Source organism: Mirounga leonina, unplaced genomic scaffold, assembly GCF_011800145.1.
Source record: "Mirounga leonina isolate KUSES-001 unplaced genomic scaffold, KU_Mleo_1.0 Mir_168, whole genome shotgun sequence".
NCBI lineage: Eukaryota > Metazoa > Chordata > Mammalia > Carnivora > Phocidae > Mirounga > Mirounga leonina.
The window spans coordinates 39,848,207-39,866,528 of NW_023270426.1; the positions used below are offsets into that span (position 1 = coordinate 39,848,207).

General features: G+C 32.7%; 1 protein-coding gene across 1 annotated transcript in view; it reads right to left on the reverse strand.

Moving 5' to 3' along the window:
• Nucleotides 1-18,322, reverse strand: part of ADAMTS6 (ADAM metallopeptidase with thrombospondin type 1 motif 6) — a 297,675-nt gene that overhangs the window by 53,208 nt on the left and 226,145 nt on the right. Inside the window, exons 14-18 of the mRNA XM_035014519.1 lie at nt 16,540-16,642; nt 9,915-10,048; nt 8,234-8,357; nt 7,620-7,700; nt 222-385 (exon numbers count right to left, since the gene is read on the reverse strand). Of these exons, the coding sequence (XP_034870410.1) occupies nt 222-385; nt 7,620-7,700; nt 8,234-8,357; nt 9,915-10,048; nt 16,540-16,642 (606 nt within the window). The remainder of the gene's footprint in view (nt 1-221; nt 386-7,619; nt 7,701-8,233; nt 8,358-9,914; nt 10,049-16,539; nt 16,643-18,322) is intronic.

Here is an 18,322-nt window from a genome sequence, read left to right on the forward strand (position 1 = left end):
GTTACAAAAATATTATTTGAGCAGGCATTGAAAAGATCAAGCCATATGGAAGGAGCAATATGGCCTTAACCTTACACAAATTTGATACCCTTGGGTAAACCATTTTATGTTCATTAACCTTGATTTCACCACCTGTAAAAGAGAGATAATCAGGCCTGCCCCTCTGTACCTCACAGGACAGATTACAAATGGTAGAAGTTAAGTGGCAAAGACACATTTACCATGACAATGAGATTTTCCGAGGTGGGACCTAGAGCTTCCAAAGATTCTGGTTCATCAGTTGGTCTCTTGTAGTGAAAAGCTGTCCCAGCAACATCAAACTTCCGAGGCCAGTCAATAGTCCAGGCACCATTAATATAGTAATCATCCCCTTCAGATTTCAAAGCTAAAAAAAAAAAATCACAGTCTACCTAAAAATGTGAAACTTTATTTACCACAATGACACTAACCACAGTGGCATATACAATGAACATCCCTTCCATTTTCACTTAGAGATGGGATTCTTGACCATTTGCTTAAATACAAATTAACACGGTAATTTTCCATGTGAATGTGGAGAGAGATCTTTATTAAGAGAGAATTCTACATTTAAAAAATCACTTTTATTTTAGATATTAATTATTTATAATGACATTAATAAAAAGAAATGAAAATTTTACCTGGAGGAATAAACACATGGAACTAGCAAGGGAAATTATAACAAAAGCAATAATTGGGGATGAGAGTGAGAGTAGGGAGCAGACTTTCTTGCCTAAAACTTAAAATGATATTTATATGAATATGAGGTGAAGCGAACTTGTGGTACTGGCACACAGACAGACAGAACAATGGAGCCAAACAGTTAAGAAATAAACCCAAGGCACCTAGTTGACACAGTCGGTTAAGCGTCTGACCTTTGCTTTCAGCTCAGGTCACGATCTCAGGGTCTTGACATTGAGTCCTGCATAGGGCTCCATGCTCAGCGTACAGTCTGTTTGAGATTCTCTCTCTCTCTCCCTCTGTCCCTCCCCCTGTATGCTCTCTCTCTCAAAATAAATAAATATATAAAATCTTTAAAAAAATTATTAAATTCTATGTTATATGAATTTCACCTCAATAAAAACAAAATTAAAAAAGAGAGAAAGAATAAATGCCAGGTGGATAAATATTTAAATGTATACATAGTTAAATAATAAAATGCTAGAAAGAAAATGTGGGAGAACTTAAAAAAATAATATTAGGGTGTGAAAAGGTTTTCTAAGCATGACAAAGAAACCTCAGAAACGATAAAGAATAAGTTTAATAAAAATGCATGCATAAGTTTTTAAACCTCTGTAGGAAAATAAGGTATTAAAAAGTTTTAAAAAGGGTTATTAGCACTACTATACAAAAACTCCCATAAATAAATAAGATGATGATAATTTTGATAATGATGATCAGGATTTGACAATAATTTTGATAATGATGATCAGGATTTGACAATGACAAACATGTTAGCATAATTTTTTTGTTAGCATGCTAGCTTCTTCAGAACCTTTATCACTGGGGCACCTGGGTGGCTCATTTGGCTAAGCATCCAACTCTTGATTTCAGCTCAGGTCATGACCTCAGGGTTGTGAGATCAAGCCCCATATAGGGCTCCATGCTGAGCAGAGAGTCTTCTCTCTCTCTCCCTCTCTCTAAAGTAAATACATTTCTGGGCGCCTGGGTGGCGCAGTTGTTAAGTGTCTGCCTTCGGCTCAGGTCATGATCCCAGGGTCCTGGGATCGAGTCCCGCATCGGGCTCTCTGCTCGGCAGGAAGCCTGCCTCTCCCTCTCCCACTCCCCCTGCTTGTTTTCCTGCTCTCATTATCTCTCTCTGTCAAATAAATAAATAAAATCTTTAAAAAATAATAATAAAATAAAGTAAATACATTTTTTAAAAAATCTTTAAAAACCACACACAAAATTTTATCAGGCCAGATGAACAAGCAAAATAAAAACAACCCTCCCCCACCCACCACCAACAGCTTTGAATTCTCCTTCAATTTTAGCTCTCACTTTCCATTTTCTCAACTACTTAATGAATGGATCCTAACTGGCTTTTGCTGGTACTATAATAAATTCAGAAAAACCCAAAGTATTTAAAAAGGAATGAATAAGGGAGGAAGATGTGGCTTTATGGACAGAGCATTACCAAGGGGAAAAATCTGATGTTAGGATTCTTATTTTTTAGTCTTTTGATGTGGAAAAGAATCCAAAATTATGGCGCAAAAATAAAGAGTTGGGTTTTTTTTTTTTTTAAGATTTACTCATTTATTTTAGAAAGAGAGAGAGAGAGAAAGAGAATGGGGGTAGGAGCAGAGGGAGAGAACCCCCAAGCAGACTCTCCACTCAGCATGGCACCCCACACAGGGCTTGATCCCATGAGCTATGAAATCATGACCTGAGCTGAAACCAAGAGTTGGACACCCAACTGACTGAGCCACCCAGGTGCCCCAATAAAGAGGTTTTCTTAAATAAAGGAAAGAAGAGCCTGATAATACTAGTGTTCTATCTAAAGAAGCATTCTAGATGTGGTCTTATTTTAAAAAAGATTTAAGTCAAGGGGATATTTCCAAGGGAATAGGAACCCATCCAGGTCTCGCTAGGAGTTTCTGAAGAGTCTAAATTTGTCTTAAAGGATCAAACATCAAATAAATAGAATTTCCACTTCTTTCCATGTTGAGATAACTGGTACTGGACTTGCCCTCCAACTGTAAACAACTGGAAAGCTCACAAAACTTTTGAATCAGTTCTTAAACATTGCCCAGAACTGTGATACCTGGAATAAGACAGACAAGGTGAGTGGTAGAGGCACTTTCTGTCATTGTGAAAGTGGAAGAACCCAAGCAAAGCATGGTTGTCTCACTGAGAGAGAGATCAGAAATTGAGAAGGCCAAAATAGATGGAATTTGTAGGACCAGAGATCTAGAGTAGAAAGAGGGAATCTGTTGCTGAATAACAATATATATATGCATAGGATAAAATTCCATAAAGCCAGGCAAAAAAAAAAAAAAGCAAACAAAAACACTACCAGGGAACAATAAGCTGAAAAATGGCCAGAGCAAGAATTCAGAGTTTCAACCACTAAGACATTCAGTAGAGACCCAAAAAGAATCATGCCTTTTTAGTAGGGTTGAGTAGACTCAAGAGTAAGGGCTACTCTGCACTTACCCAAACAAAGCTCAAAAACAAGTCTCAAAAGATCAAGCTCATCTACAAGTTACTTAACACTCTTTAAAAGAAGAAAACAAAATCCAGACTAAAAAAAAAAGAAAAATTCACAATGTACAACATCAAATAAAAAACTACCACAAATGGAAAGAAACAGGAAAATCTGACCCAAACCAAGAAAAAGACCAAGTAAAAGAAATAGACCCAAAAATGACAGAAATTATGGAATTAGCAAAAAAATATCTTTCAAACAGCTATTATAATATACCCCAGGAATGTAAAGAAAAACAAATATAGTGACAAGAAATTAGGAGATATACATATATATATGGAAGTTCAGAACTATACAAAGGATATATGACAGATAAGTAAATAAGTAAGTAAACAGAAAATAATTTTATTTATTTTTAAATTTTTATAAAATATAATTGACTTTTTAAAACTAAAACAATAACAATGAATTAGGCAGTTTATAACATACAGAGAAATAAAGTGCATTTAAAAAATAGGACAAAGGATGGAAGGAGACAATGGAAATAAACTATTGTAAGGGCCTTGTATTATACAAAAATGGTATAATATTATTTGAAGGTGTACTCTGACAAATTAAAGAAGAATTTTGTAAATGCTAGCACAACCACTAAATAAAACAGAGTATAACTAATAAATAATTAGTACAGATTAAATGAAATACTATAAAACACTTGCTTAATCTAAAAGACAAAAAAAGAAAGATAAAAGGGATAAAAAAATAAAATAGAAAAATAGCAAGATGGTAGACTTAAATTGAAAGATACTAATAATTACATTAAATATAAATGATCCAGACAAGAGGTTGTCAAACTATGGCCACTAACTGTTTTATAAATAAAGTCTTACTGGAATATACTCATTCATTAATGTATTATCTATGTCAGCTTTCACACTACAATAGCAGAAGTGAATAGCTGAGACAGACAGACTGCATGTCTTGTAAAGCTGAAAATATTTACTATGTGGCCCTTTACAGAAAGTTGGTCAACCACCCTGCCCCCCATCTGGTGTTTGCAATTAAAAAAGCAAAGATTGTTACACACAATAAAAAATAAAAATCAACCATAGGTGGTCTACAAGAAACATTTTATTTTTTTTATTTTTTTAAGATTTTATTTATTTATTTGACAGAGAGAGAAACAGCAAGAGGTCCCCACAAGCAGGGGGAGTGGGAGAGGGAGAAGCAGGCTTCCCGCCGAGCAGGGAGCCCGATGTGGGGCTTGACCCAGGACCCTGGGATCATGACCTGAGCTGAAGGCAGATGTTTAATGACTGAGCCACCCAGGTGCCCTCTACAAGAAACACGTACATGTGAAAAGTGTATGGGTGGAAAAAGATTTGCCATGCAAAAACTAATCTGGGAGAAATCTGGTGACTAGGTTACAATCAGACAAAATAGACTTTGGGTCAAAGATTATTATCAGGGATAAAGAGGAATATTTGATAATAATAAAATGTTCAATATATCAGGAAGATATAACAATCTTTTCTTTTTTTGAGAGAGAGAGAGAGAGCATGCAGAGGGGGAAGGGCAGAGGGAAAGAGAGAATCGTAAGCTAGCTCCATGTCCAGTGCAGAGCCTGATGCAAGACTTTATCTCACGACCCTGAGATCATGACCTGAGCCGAAATCAAGAGTCAGATGCTCAACTGAATGAGCCATCCAGGAACCCCAAGAAGATATAGCAATCTTAAATGTCTATACACTTAGTAATAATGTTGCAAAATAAATGAAGCAAAACCTTACAAATTAATGGGAGAAATAAGCACATTCACAATTCTAGTTGGAGATTTCAACATGATTCTATAACTGCTTAAACAAGAAGGCAGAAAATAAGTAAGACTATAGAAGACTTCAACAAAACTATTGACTGGTTTAATCTAATTGACATTTATGGAATGGTAAACCCCATAACACCAGAATATACATTCTTTTCAAGCGCACACTGAATATCACTAAGATAGACCATATGGTGGACCATAAAACAAATCTCAATAAAAGAATGAAAATCATACAAAGTATGTTTTCTCTTCATAAAACAATTAAAGTAGAAATCGATAATAAAAAAGATCTGGGAAATCCCCAAATATTCAGAAATTAAATAATACCTCCTAAGCCATGAGTCACAATGTAATAAGAAGATATTATTTGGTAATGAATATACAATGTATCAAAATATATGGGATGACGTTAAAGCAGTGCTTAGTGGGAAATTTACAGTGTGAAATGCTTAAAGTAGAAAAAATTCTTTAAATCAATAATCTATCTTGAGAAGCTAAAAACTAACAAACATAATGTGAATAGGAAAAAAAGGGAAACAATAAAGAGAACAGTGGGAATCAGTGTAATGAAAAATGGAGAAATAACAGAAAAAATAATTTAAACCAACAGCTTGTTCTTTGAAAAGATCAGTAAAATTAACAAATGCCTCACTAGCATGATCAAGAAAAAGAAGCACAGGGATAAAAATCATATTATCATTGCAATAAATGCAGAAAAAGCATTTGACAAAATTCAACATTTGTTGATGATAAAAACTCTCAACAAAGTGGGTTTAGAGGGAACATACCTCAATATAATAAAGTCCATATATGAAAATGATAAAAAACTAAGAGCTTTCCCTATAAGATCAGGAACAAGACAAAGATATCCACTCTCACCATTTTTATTCAACAGTACTGAAAATCCTAGCCACAGTGATCAGACAAGAAAAAAAGAATAAGAGGCATCCAAATTGGTAAGGCAGATGACATGATAGTATACATAGAAAACCCACAGACTCCACCAAAAACCTATCAGAAGTAATAAAGGAATTCAGTAAAGTTGCAGAATACAGAATACCCAGAAATTGGCAGTGTGTCTATACAGTAATAATGAAGTAGCAGAAAGAGAAATTAAGAAAACAATCCCAGGGATGCCTGGGTGGCTCAGTCGGTTAAGCGTCTGCCTTCTGCTCAGGTCATGATCCCAGGATCCTGGGACAGAGTCCTGCATTGGGCTCCCTGCTCAGTGGGGAGCCTGCATCTCCCTCTGCCTGCCTACCTCTCTCTCTGACAAATAAAGAAATAAAATCTTAAAAAAAAAAAAAGGAAAACAATCCCAGTTACAACTCCATCAAAAAGAATAAAATACCCATGAATAATCTTAACTAAGGAGGTAAAAGACCTGTATTCGAAAAACTATAAAACATTGATGAAAGAAACTGAAAACAACACAAACTGAAAGACATTCCACTCTCATGGATTGAAAGAATCACAGGACATGAGGTCAGTACCAAAAGAAATCAATTGTATTGTTATATAACAACAAATCTTTCCAAAATGAAATTAAAATATCAATACCATTTATAATAACATCAAAAAGCATTAAATATTTAGCGGTAGATTTAAAAAAAATGGGTGCAAGACCCGTATACTGAAAAATAAACACTGGTGAAAAAATATAAAGACTTAAATAAATATACAGGTAAATTTTTCATGTATTGGAAGATAATATCTTTAAGATATCAATTCTCCCCAAATTGATCTACACATTCGATGTAATCTCTTTTTGTAGAAATTGACAAGTTTATCTTAAACTGCATACAGAAATGTAAAGGACCTAGATATTCAAAAACTATTTTGAGAAAGAAGAACAAATTTGAGAACCTAATGCTTCCTATTTTAGAATTCTACTGGAATTCAGTCGGTTAAGCTGCTGAGGCTGGGGGAATTTGCGAAGGCCAATGAGAGAATGTTTTGAAGTCATGGAAATGTTCTGTGTCTTGGCTGTGGTGTTTTATATATAAACATAAATATAAAAATATATGGTGTGTGTGTGTATATATATATATATAAATACATGTATATATAGTAATATATATTTAAAGTAATAATTCATATATTTATAGTCATTAATAATTATGCCATTATTTATATATTTACATATTATAACTTATATGTATATATAATTGTCAATACTCTTTGAAATGTACACTTATTTTTTTTTAAGATTTTATTATTTTACTTGAGAGAGAGAGCACAGAGAGAGAGGGAGAAGCAGACACCCACTGAGCAAGGAGCCAGATGCGGGGCTCAATCCCAAGACCCTGGGATCATGACCTGAGCCGGAGGCAGATGCTTAATTAACTGAGCCACTCAGGTGCCCCTGAAATGTACATTTATAATAAATGCATTTTATCATATATAAATACTTCAATAAAATTGATTTTTTAAAAATCAAATAACCAACTTGGCGAAGAGTAAGTTATAAACCACTAATTTTTTGTTTAGCTCTTATGTGTGGTCTTATAAAACCTGAAACTTCCTTCATTTTACCATGAAAGTGTTCTATCCAAGCAATAGGTCTTTTCCTTTAGGATACTGTGTTTTTCCGTAGTAATTTTTAAAAATCTAGCAAAATAAGCTACTTACCAATATAGTTCTTCGACATGGCAACTTCTCTGACTTCAATATGGACAGAGCCTCTTGGTATCTGCACTACTTCCATGTAGCCTGGAATACAGAAGATAGCTAGTAATAAGCAGCACGTGCAGCCTTGGTCAGAAAATGAGTGTTTAGGAACCTTTCAGTAATAAGTTTCCTTGTTCCTTAAGTCTTTCTTTGACTTAGCACTTTATAAATTATGAAATATGGGCAAATTCCCCTTTGGGTTCATGAACACATATAGAATATTTTACTTTTTTTCTAAAAATATCTCAAGATAGTCTTTAAAGCCTCAACATGTATAATACTGGTTCAGGGTTTGTTTTTTTCTCAACACATTGTCCTCCCATTAGTGCTCTGTGGGAATTCCCATCTGAGGGAAACATGGCTAAATGAAGTCAAGTAGAAAGGGAATCATATTTCCTCAAAATATCTTACATGAATCTATATTTAATACTTAAGAGACTGAAAGCAATTTAGGGAAAAAAACATAGTCTGCCTAAATAAAAAATTCAAAAAGAAGGGGGTGGGAAAAAAATCAAGCATTTTGACTATTCCCAGGACATCAGAGGTGTGAGGAAGAGTTCTCTCTACACACTCACCTCCTCTGGGCAACGAATCATTGAAGAACCCTTCAATGGCATCACATGTGCTTCCATCCCCTCCACAGACACGACATCTATCTTCTCTAGCATCGGATCCCAGAATATTATCACAACCTACATGCTGAAAACAAAGAAGAATATTCAGTATGTCATAAAGAGGAATTCTTGGAACCATAACTAACCAAATAAATATAACTTATTCATTTATTTGTTTTTCCAGTAAAGGAAATCAAAACAGGAAATATTTTCCTCTTTCCACTTTTTCCTTCACTGTCTAGTAAGTTCTTAGCTAAAATTTCTCAACATATCAGTTTAAAGGAAAAAAATTCTGATTCCCCAAGGAATATATGTCTGTATTTCCAACCTAGATTTCTTCTTCATTTATAGATACCATACTCTAAATCTTAAAATATTATAATTTGTTGGCAATGGACTCTTACTTATACCTTCAATCAAGAAATGAAAGAATTAAGAAAAATGCCATGTTGTCCTACACACAACATTTATAACAGCAGGAATCATGACTGAGCATTATGGTTTGACCTTTCTAAACCACTGGCTCTTTTGGATATCCAATTGTTAGTGTCAAGGATTGTGGAATTCAAAACTGCATAAACCTTTAAAAATGAATACCTGTTTCCACCAGCTGAATAAAATTGCCATAAAAACAAGGATATGTAAGCATATGATCTTGGATGCTCAAATTCTACCTTTCAGTTTTGCATTTAATCATAGAAATGTGGATTTTTATACATTTTTGTTATATATTTTGGCACTTGAATTTGTATAATGATCTTTAGCCACTGATACCAGGCATGTGATCTCTGAATAAAACCTGTACTTTTGTCTTTGCTAGCCGAAAGAATTTTAATACTGTCACAGAAATAACACACACGCACAGGATCATCAGATATATTGAGAATCAAGTAGCCTGAAAGACAGAAACTTTCGCAAGAAATTATGACACAAAACAGATAGTGTTTTTATCTCTTCTTTCTCAGTTTCTGAGACTTAGTTTTGTGCTTCTCTTTAATATAAAATAAAAACAAACAAGGAAAAAAGTTATGAGAACAGTGGTTTTTGCGGCTTTTCTTATTATGATTAGATTTACTCACAGGTCTAGGAAAATAGTATGGATTTGCTCTTATAACTCTCAACTAGTCAGGCTAATTCTCTAAAGTAAATGCTTTAATAAGGTAAAGACTAACTCTATAATGAAAACCACTTGCTTCAAAATGCTTCAGAAAGAGGCAAAGTAGGCGGAACATAGCTGTTTCACACTTTGAGGAAAATTATGCTATGAAATGTATCAAACAATCTTCCAATGAAAACATGTGGTAGCCATATGAATAAGAGCTGAATCCTTGTTCCCTCTCTCTTCCTATCATATTTGTAATCTGTTTATAAACGGAACAGAACAAAGTCCAAAATACATTCAGAGCTCTAGCAATTACTCTATACATAATTAGAACACCAAAATAAATCATATTTGCATGATGTTTGAATATGAATAGGCTATTTTACCTTTAACTATATGTACTGTTAACCTAATTTCTCTAAAATGTAGCTCTCTTTATTAAAGCTGAGCATAGTATTAATTAGGAGCAACTACCTGAGAAAAAAGACAAAAGTCTCAAAAGCCCCCCAAAAAAGGAGTAAAATTCATAATTGGAGCAACCTTGCATTCCCCATTGATACAGATATCCAGTGAATCAGCATTGCACTGAGTCCCATCAATCACCGCAGGGGCACGTTCAGTGTAGAAGTTGTAACCTTCAGCCAAGCAGTTTAATGCACAAGGTTTTACCCCACCTGGACAAATACAGCAGAAAAGAAATAAATGGAGTGGTTCTTTTAAGAAACAGTGATTCCATATTAACCACAGTAAATTTACAATTCATACAGACATCATTCCCTCACTGTATACCCGGATGTTTCTTTCCTCCTTTGCTAAAATTTTGTATTTAATTTCATTGTTTGTGCAACTTGACAGAAGATCTATTGAACAGTTTTAGGTTTAAAATGTTCAGGTATTTCCAATATATATTTAACAATATATTTTAGGTCAAAAGGAATCACAGTGGAGGTACCTGAATGTTGAAAAAAATGGATGAAATAAAAATCTTTTTCAAAAACTAAGAAAATAAAATTTGTGGCTTGACACAATAACTTCATATAGCAAGTGGGAATTTCTACAACACATATCACTTGTTAACTGAAGCTGATACAAAAACTCTACTTCAAGCAAGGATATGGTAGTTGTAAAAAACAAAACAAAACAAAACAAAAAACCCTCTAAATTTATACCTGCTTTAAACATACCATATTCCATGAATGTGTCTTTAGTGTAGAGATAAGTTTTTATGAGATAAGCAAATCAAAGGTAAAATTAATTATAGCATTAAATTTGAATAATTCTTGTTACTAAATCAAAGATAATTACACATAGCATTAAACATGAATAATTAAAATACCAAATTTTATTTTGGGAATAGAATAACTTCATCATTTTCATTTTGTCACTGAAATTTGTATTTCTTAAGGTTGATGTGAAAAATAGGCATAAATAGTAAAATTTAAAAAAACAAGCAGAATAATATCAATCTCATAGTATATTGGAAAGACAGCAATATATATGAATTTATTTTATTCAAAACAGTGCATGAGAAAGCTACTTATAAAATATGTAACTACTGATTGAAATTATGACTTAAAAACACTTCATGTCCAACCTTCATTTGATGAAGTTTAAAACACTTTGTTTTTAATCTAATTGTGCTGATAAAATTTCTCTTTGAAATAAAGAAGACTGTTTCAACAAAAATAAGGCAGAAAGATAAAATGACACGCTTAGTCTTAGTAGAAAGTACAAATCTCAGGGAAGGTATGTGAAATAAAAGAGACAAGCCAACTGAGTGATAGAGACAATGGTAAATTAGAGAGAACATTCCATTAAAGGAGATCATTGTTATAGTTGATTGTTGCAAAATGCAAGAAGATGGCCCAATATTGTCAGATACTGTTTTTTCATGAGAAGATGGAAACCTAGATTTTTAAAATAAAAACTCTTTTTGGTAACTCATTCAAAGTTTTCAAAAATACTGTGGAAATTAAAACATCTATTTAAGTAAAAACTGGTTGCTGAACTGCCAGTTTACCACCTCTAGCCTAAGTCCATGTTTGCTTCCATTTTCAAAGTGTATAGGCTATAGAACTTCTATATAATTTGAAATGTTATTATTAGACTTAAGTTAATGGTACCTTTTGCTCTACTGAGCACAAATATAACAAGTAATAAATAGAATAATTTCTTCCTAAACTGATAATCAAGGTATTTATATTTATTTTTTTAAGATTCTCATGAATAAAATTGCTCTAAATTTCCATGAACCTTACTGGGATTTTTTTCATTACTACCCAGTATAGTTCTTTTCCCATTTTTTATTATAGTGCTTTGGAATTTAATGTAGGTTTTTATGTATCAGGCTTTAACAAGAGAACATTAGTGTTGTTTACTCAATTTTAACATTTTTTAATTATGTAAGGTAGTATTTGATATGTAGGACATATAAATGCTATGGCTGTATTCCTTAGGCTACCATAATATGTGATGATAATAAAAATACATTTTTCCCTTTTTTATTACGGAAGATGTATTCAGCTTCCTCAGCTACAGAGAGGTTTTTTGTTTTTTGTTTTAAAGTAGGCTCCACACCCAGCATGGAGCCCAACATAGGGCTTGAACTCATAACACTGAAATCAACACCCAAGCTGAGATCAGGAGAGTCAGACACTTAACCAACTGAGCCACCCAGGCACCCCACTCAGCTACAGTGAGTTTTCAGAAGAGGTACTGCTATTATTTTGAGAAAAGTTTTAAGATAATTCTCTAAATGGAAGGTCACATCATTACCAGTTACCTTCAGTGAAAGCTTATTATGAATTTAGGGTTAATTCACTATGCTTATAATTACCTAGATGCTAATTATTAAATCTGTAAATTTTATCAGACACTTCTTTTCCTCCTACAGTAAGACAAAATAATCCTAACCTTATATGTACCTAATAAGAGCAATTTGAAATACATGAAGAAAAACTTACAAAAAAGAAAGCAAAGCCAAAAAACAGTTAGAGATTTTAACACATTCCTCTCAGTAACTGATAGAAGAACTATAGCAGAAAAAAATCAGAAAGAATATAAAAGATTTAAACAACACTATCAGCCAACTTGATGCAATGGATATCTATGGAACACTGTATCCAACAATTGCAGAAAACACATCCTTTTCAAGTATAGATAGAACATTACCAACATGAACAAGAAATGGTACTATAAAACAAATCTCAATTAATTTTAAAAATTTAAATCATACAGACTATTCTCTGGGCATAGCAGAAATTATACATCAATAACCAAAAAAAATCTAGAAAATAGCAAATACTTGGAAAGAAAAATATCATAGTTCTAAATAATCCATGGGTCAAAGAAGAAATCACAATGTAAATAAAAGATTTTGAACTAAGGGAAATTTTTTATTTTATTTATTTATTTATTTATTTATTTATTTATTTATTTATTATTTTTTTTTAAAGATTTTATTTATTTATTTGAGAGAGAGAGAATGAGAGAGAGCACATGAGAGAGGGGAGGGTCAAAGGGAGAAGCAGACTCCCTGCCGAGCAGGAAGCCCGATGTGGGACTCGATCCAGGGACTCCAGGATCATGACCTGAGCCGAAGGCAGCCGCCCAACCAACTGAGCCACCCAGGTGCCCAAACTAAGGGAAATTTTTAAAAAAATCAAGTTTGGTAATGCAGAAAAGCAAAATGAACCCCAAATCTAAAAATAATAAATATAAGAGCAAAAATTAATAAAAGAGAAAAAAGTAATAAAGTAATAAAGCCAAAAGCTGATTATTTGAAAAGGTTAATAAAATTAATAAACCTCAAGCAAGACTGATCAAGAAAAAGAGAGAAAACACATATTATCAATATCAGAAATGAAGGATCATACATCACTACAGAGCCTACAGATATTAAACAGGACAGTAAGAGAATGTTATGATTAATTTTCTGTCAAGAAATGAGATATGGGAGTAACATAAGTTTCTTGAAGACATAAGAATTGTTTAAAAATCTGAATAGCCCTTTATCTACTAAAAGAGTTGAATTTGTAATAATTTTTTTTTCACAAAGAAAATATTAAGCCTGAGTGGTTTTAGTAGTGAAATCTATTCTAAAGAGGAAATAATACCAATCCTACAATCTCATTCAAAATAAACAGGGATTCTATTTCTGGAAGCCACAGTAACACTAGTACCCAAACTTGTCAAAAACATGACAGGAAAAAAAATTTGTGAATCAGAATTCCTTAAAAAAATAGATGCAAACATCCTTAATAAAATATTAGAAATTAAATCTAACAACATATAAAAAGAGAAAAAATCATTGCCACATGGGGTTTAGCCTAGGAATAAAAGGTTGGTTTGACATAATAAAGAAAAATACATATAATCATACATGTACAAATTGTACTGAAGAGCCAATCCAGTGCATTAAGGCAAGAACGTGAATTAAAAGGCATAACAATTGATACAGTCTCTACTTTCAGATAACATGACTATTTACCAAGAAAATCCTAAGCAATCTACAAAACAACTATTAGGACTAATAGTTGTTCTAAGAGAACAACTAAGGAAGATCACAGAATACAAATTTAATACACAAAAATCTATGTATTTTTGGATACTAGAGCAAGCAATTGAAAATGATATATTTTAAACCTTTATTTACAATAGTTTCAAAAAAAATTACTCAGGAATAGATTTAACAAAAGAAGTGCAAGACCTAACACCTAAAACTACAAAACATAGCTAAGAGAAATTAAAGAAAACATAAATAAATGGGTATATATATATATTACGTCCATAAATTCAGTATCGAATTCAATATTCAATGTTAAAATAATATTGTTAATTTATCAGTTCCCCTTCAATTGATCTATAAATTCAACATGATAGCAATCATAAGCCCAGCATGTTTTTCTGCAGTAATTAATAGCAATTCTAAAATTTACATAGAAGTGCAAAGCAATTAGAATATCCAAAGGACTCTTGAAAAATAGATCAAAGTTGAAGGAACTTACACCCTGTGTCCAAGACTACGTATTTACAATAATTCAGTCAGTGTGGTGCTAGCATAGTATTGCTACCATTTCATTTCATTGTGCATTTTGCACATTTCATTGTGTATTTCTATTGTTGACAAATAAGTAAAACAAAATATAGACCAAACTACAAATACACACCATAACCCCAAATTATTTTTAGACTGTAAATCCAAATGTAAAGACCAAAACCATACAGCTTTTAGAAAAAAACATAAGAAAACATCTTCTTGAGTTCAGAAAGGCAAAGATTTCTAAGACAGGACACTGAACACAATAACCATAAAAGGAAAAAAAATGAAAAAATAGTATTCATCAAAATTAAAATCTTATACTCATCCCAAACACCATTAAAAAAGTAAAAGGAAAGCCCAAAGATGTGAAAAAAATATTCATAAAATTTATCTGATAAATGACTACCACTCAAGAATAAAAAGATAAATAACCAATTAAAAATAGGCAAAGGATTTGAACAGACATTTTACAAAAGAAGACTTATAAATGGTCAATAAGCACATAGAAATGTGCTCAACATAATCAAGGATCAGAAAATGCAAATTAAAACTGCACTGAGACATTATTATACACCGACCAGCAGAAGACTGAAAATACCAAACGTTGGCAAGGATGTGGAAAAACATAATTTTCATATGTTGTTGGTGGGAGTGTAGTATGGTACATCATTTTGGAAAAACATGTGGCAATTTCTTTTAAAACTAAACTCACACCTACCCTATTGCCCAGCAATTCCACTCCTAAGTATTTACCCAAGAAAAATGAAAACATATGCTCACAAAAAGACTTCTACAAAAATGTTCACAGCAGCTTATTCAGAACAGCTGAAAACTAGAAACAACTCAGGTGGCCTGCCATCAACAGCACAATGGGAAAACAAACTGGTTATTACAATGGAATGCTGCTCAGCAATAAAAAGGAATAAGCTATTCATACATACAATAATGTGGATGGATCTCAAAAATATTAGGCCCAAAACACAGGCCAAATATGACATGATTTCACTTATATGAAGTTCTAGCACCAGCAAAACTAATCTATGGTAAGGAAAAAAATATCAGAACAGTGGTTGCCTCTTGGAAGAAATAGGTAGAGGCAGCTATTGACTGGGAAGGACTATGAGGACTATGAGAATTTTGGAGGTATGATAATGTTCTATATGTTAATAGGGCTTTGCAGGTGTACATATTTGTCAAAACTCAAGGAAAGTACAGTTAAGATTGTGCTTTGCATTGTACATAATCTAACCTGAAAAACAATAAATAAGTATTGAACTGTGGTTAATGTTATACATGCTGAAGTATTTAGAGGAAAGTATAGCAATGATTACAATTTACTTTGACATGCATCTAAAAAATAAATGGATTAATGGATAGAGAGATGACTAGACATGTAACAAAGTATATTATAATGTGAATAATAGAATCTTGTCAATGTAAAATTCTTTTAGTATTGCTCTGTTGGAAAATTTTCAAGGTAAGATACTAGAATAAAAAACAAACAATAAAAGTTTTTTAAAAGTACATTCAATTTCTCTAAGAGAAAATTTTAACAAAATTAAATTTGTATTTTGAGAGTACAAGAAAACGTCTGGTGTTTACTGAACAATTAGTGTTTGATACATGCCCAAATTAAAGGGTAAAAATGCTTCTCAACACTAAAAAAGAATAATAATAATCTATGGGAAGATCCTTGGCCTTTGACCAAAAAAGTATACAGGTTTTCCTGGCCACTTTTGAGTTGATTTATATTGTTATAAGTTGTTTTTAGGGTGATAATTACAAATATTCAGTGATTATAAATGATTATAATATAATGTCCATATACCCCAAGGAAGTCTCAAGAACTCAAAAGTATTATTTGGGTTTATATCCTTTCTTGGACTTTTGTACCTTGTTAAATAGAATTAGGTTTTTATAAATGATTTCTGATCATTTTTACTAACATAAGCTTTATTACAGGGAAACTGTATAGTACTATAAGCGTTATCCTGCTTTGATTTGCAAACACTAATTTTTACTAGTAGGTGTATGAAGGTATGTGTGTGTTTGTATGTATTTATATATTCTTTTATATTTGCAAAGCTCTCAAGCATGATGAATGCTCTGCTGGTTATACATTACCTCCAGTATAGGGTTTCCAGTTATAATACTTTCCACGGAAAGGCATATTGTCAAAGTCTGCACATTGTTTCTCTCGAAAATCTCGGGCCCCCAAAGGACATGGCTAAAATAAAATAAAATCATAAATGGTATGATTGTTGAAAAATACCAAAACTAAGGGACAATGTCCCTAAAATTAAAATTGCCTGAACTCGTCACTGCCTGATGCTGTAGCTATAATTCTGGCATTTATTTTACATTTACTTGTTCTACAGCAGTATTCAGACTGACGTATCTGAATTGTAATCTTAGCCACAGAATAAATAACTGAAGTAATTTATACGAAATTATGTGTGAGACAGATTCCTTATAACTTTATACTCAGATACATGGCATAGTCCACTTTGCAATCAATCCATCAGGTACCTTCTTATAAACACACATAAAAACTAGATGAAGAAACTAAAACACATAATGTCTTTTGGTAACATTATTTAAGGTCCAGTTGCCACAGCTACTCCCAGCTCTTTATTTTAAGGAATCAAGAGGCAGGTTTGTAACACAACATTCAGCACTATTAATTGTGGTTTGGATCCCTAGTACTATAGCTGTTTACTGTCTAGCCTTGACAAAAACCATATTTTAAGATGTGGAATGAACTGGGCAAATGCTAGGCCTCAAGTCTAAACACCTTCAAATTCAAAGAATTTGGACTTACTAAGATTTACATTTAATCTACGAAAATCACAGAAAATAAAATACTAAATTGGTTCAAAACATGTGCATGTGTTGGGTGGGGAGAGAGAAGGATGTTGAGAGGGTGAAGAGAAGGTTATTTGTTTTTAAAAGTTTGGAATGCTTCTTCTACGTGAATTTTTTTAAAAAGGAAAACCTTACCAATGTAGTTAGGTCTAGATTCCAAATACCACAGGCCATCCTAAATTCAATCTTTAAGTTCACAAAGAATTAAAAGTATAACATCTCACTGTGTTTGAGCAATATGACCTAATTTGACTTATCTTTTAGAGTTCTGCAGTTGTAGCACCTAAAACAATCACTGCTTTTGATACACGATGGAAAAAATATCCTGCTCACATATTGATCAACAAAACAGGTCAGCAGATAAAATTCTTAATTGTGAATAAATAATGAGTAGATTAAACGCTCAGAGATCATTCGAGGACTTTTTACTACCCTCCCTCGGATCTCTACATTTACTTTATACAGTTTTCTGAGGTCAGTATATTGTAAATGGTCCCTTGAAGCATGTACAAAAATAATAGATCACAACGTGCAAATAGTCGCACGGTCATCATTACATCCTCTATATTGTGGTTCAAATCTCTACCATATCAAGTCCAAAGCCTCAAATTCTGAAAACAGTGCAAATAGGTCTGCATTCCATTGTGAGCCCTGTGTTTTAAAATAATTTCTGCATGTAATTTCTGGGGGTTAAAACTATTAAGAAGGAAGCCAAGAAAAGCCATGGGTACAGGAAGGAGAAGGTCATATGTTGGGAATAGTTGGAAAAAAGGCCATCCTAGATGAAAGAAACTTATGAAATAATAAGAAGAGATGACATTTCATAGAAAACCACTGGTACATAAAAAAAGCCCTGAATTAACAAACTAAGGCATCATGAGGACTATTCACTTAAAAACAAACAAACAAAAAATCCCATTCTTGACTATCTTGTAATGAATCTCCTAAATACAGGCAAAGTAAAAAGTCCGACAGGAGGATATTAGAGTTTAATAAAGCATTTGGATAACATTTCATAAAATTTCTAATCTATACTCTTTCC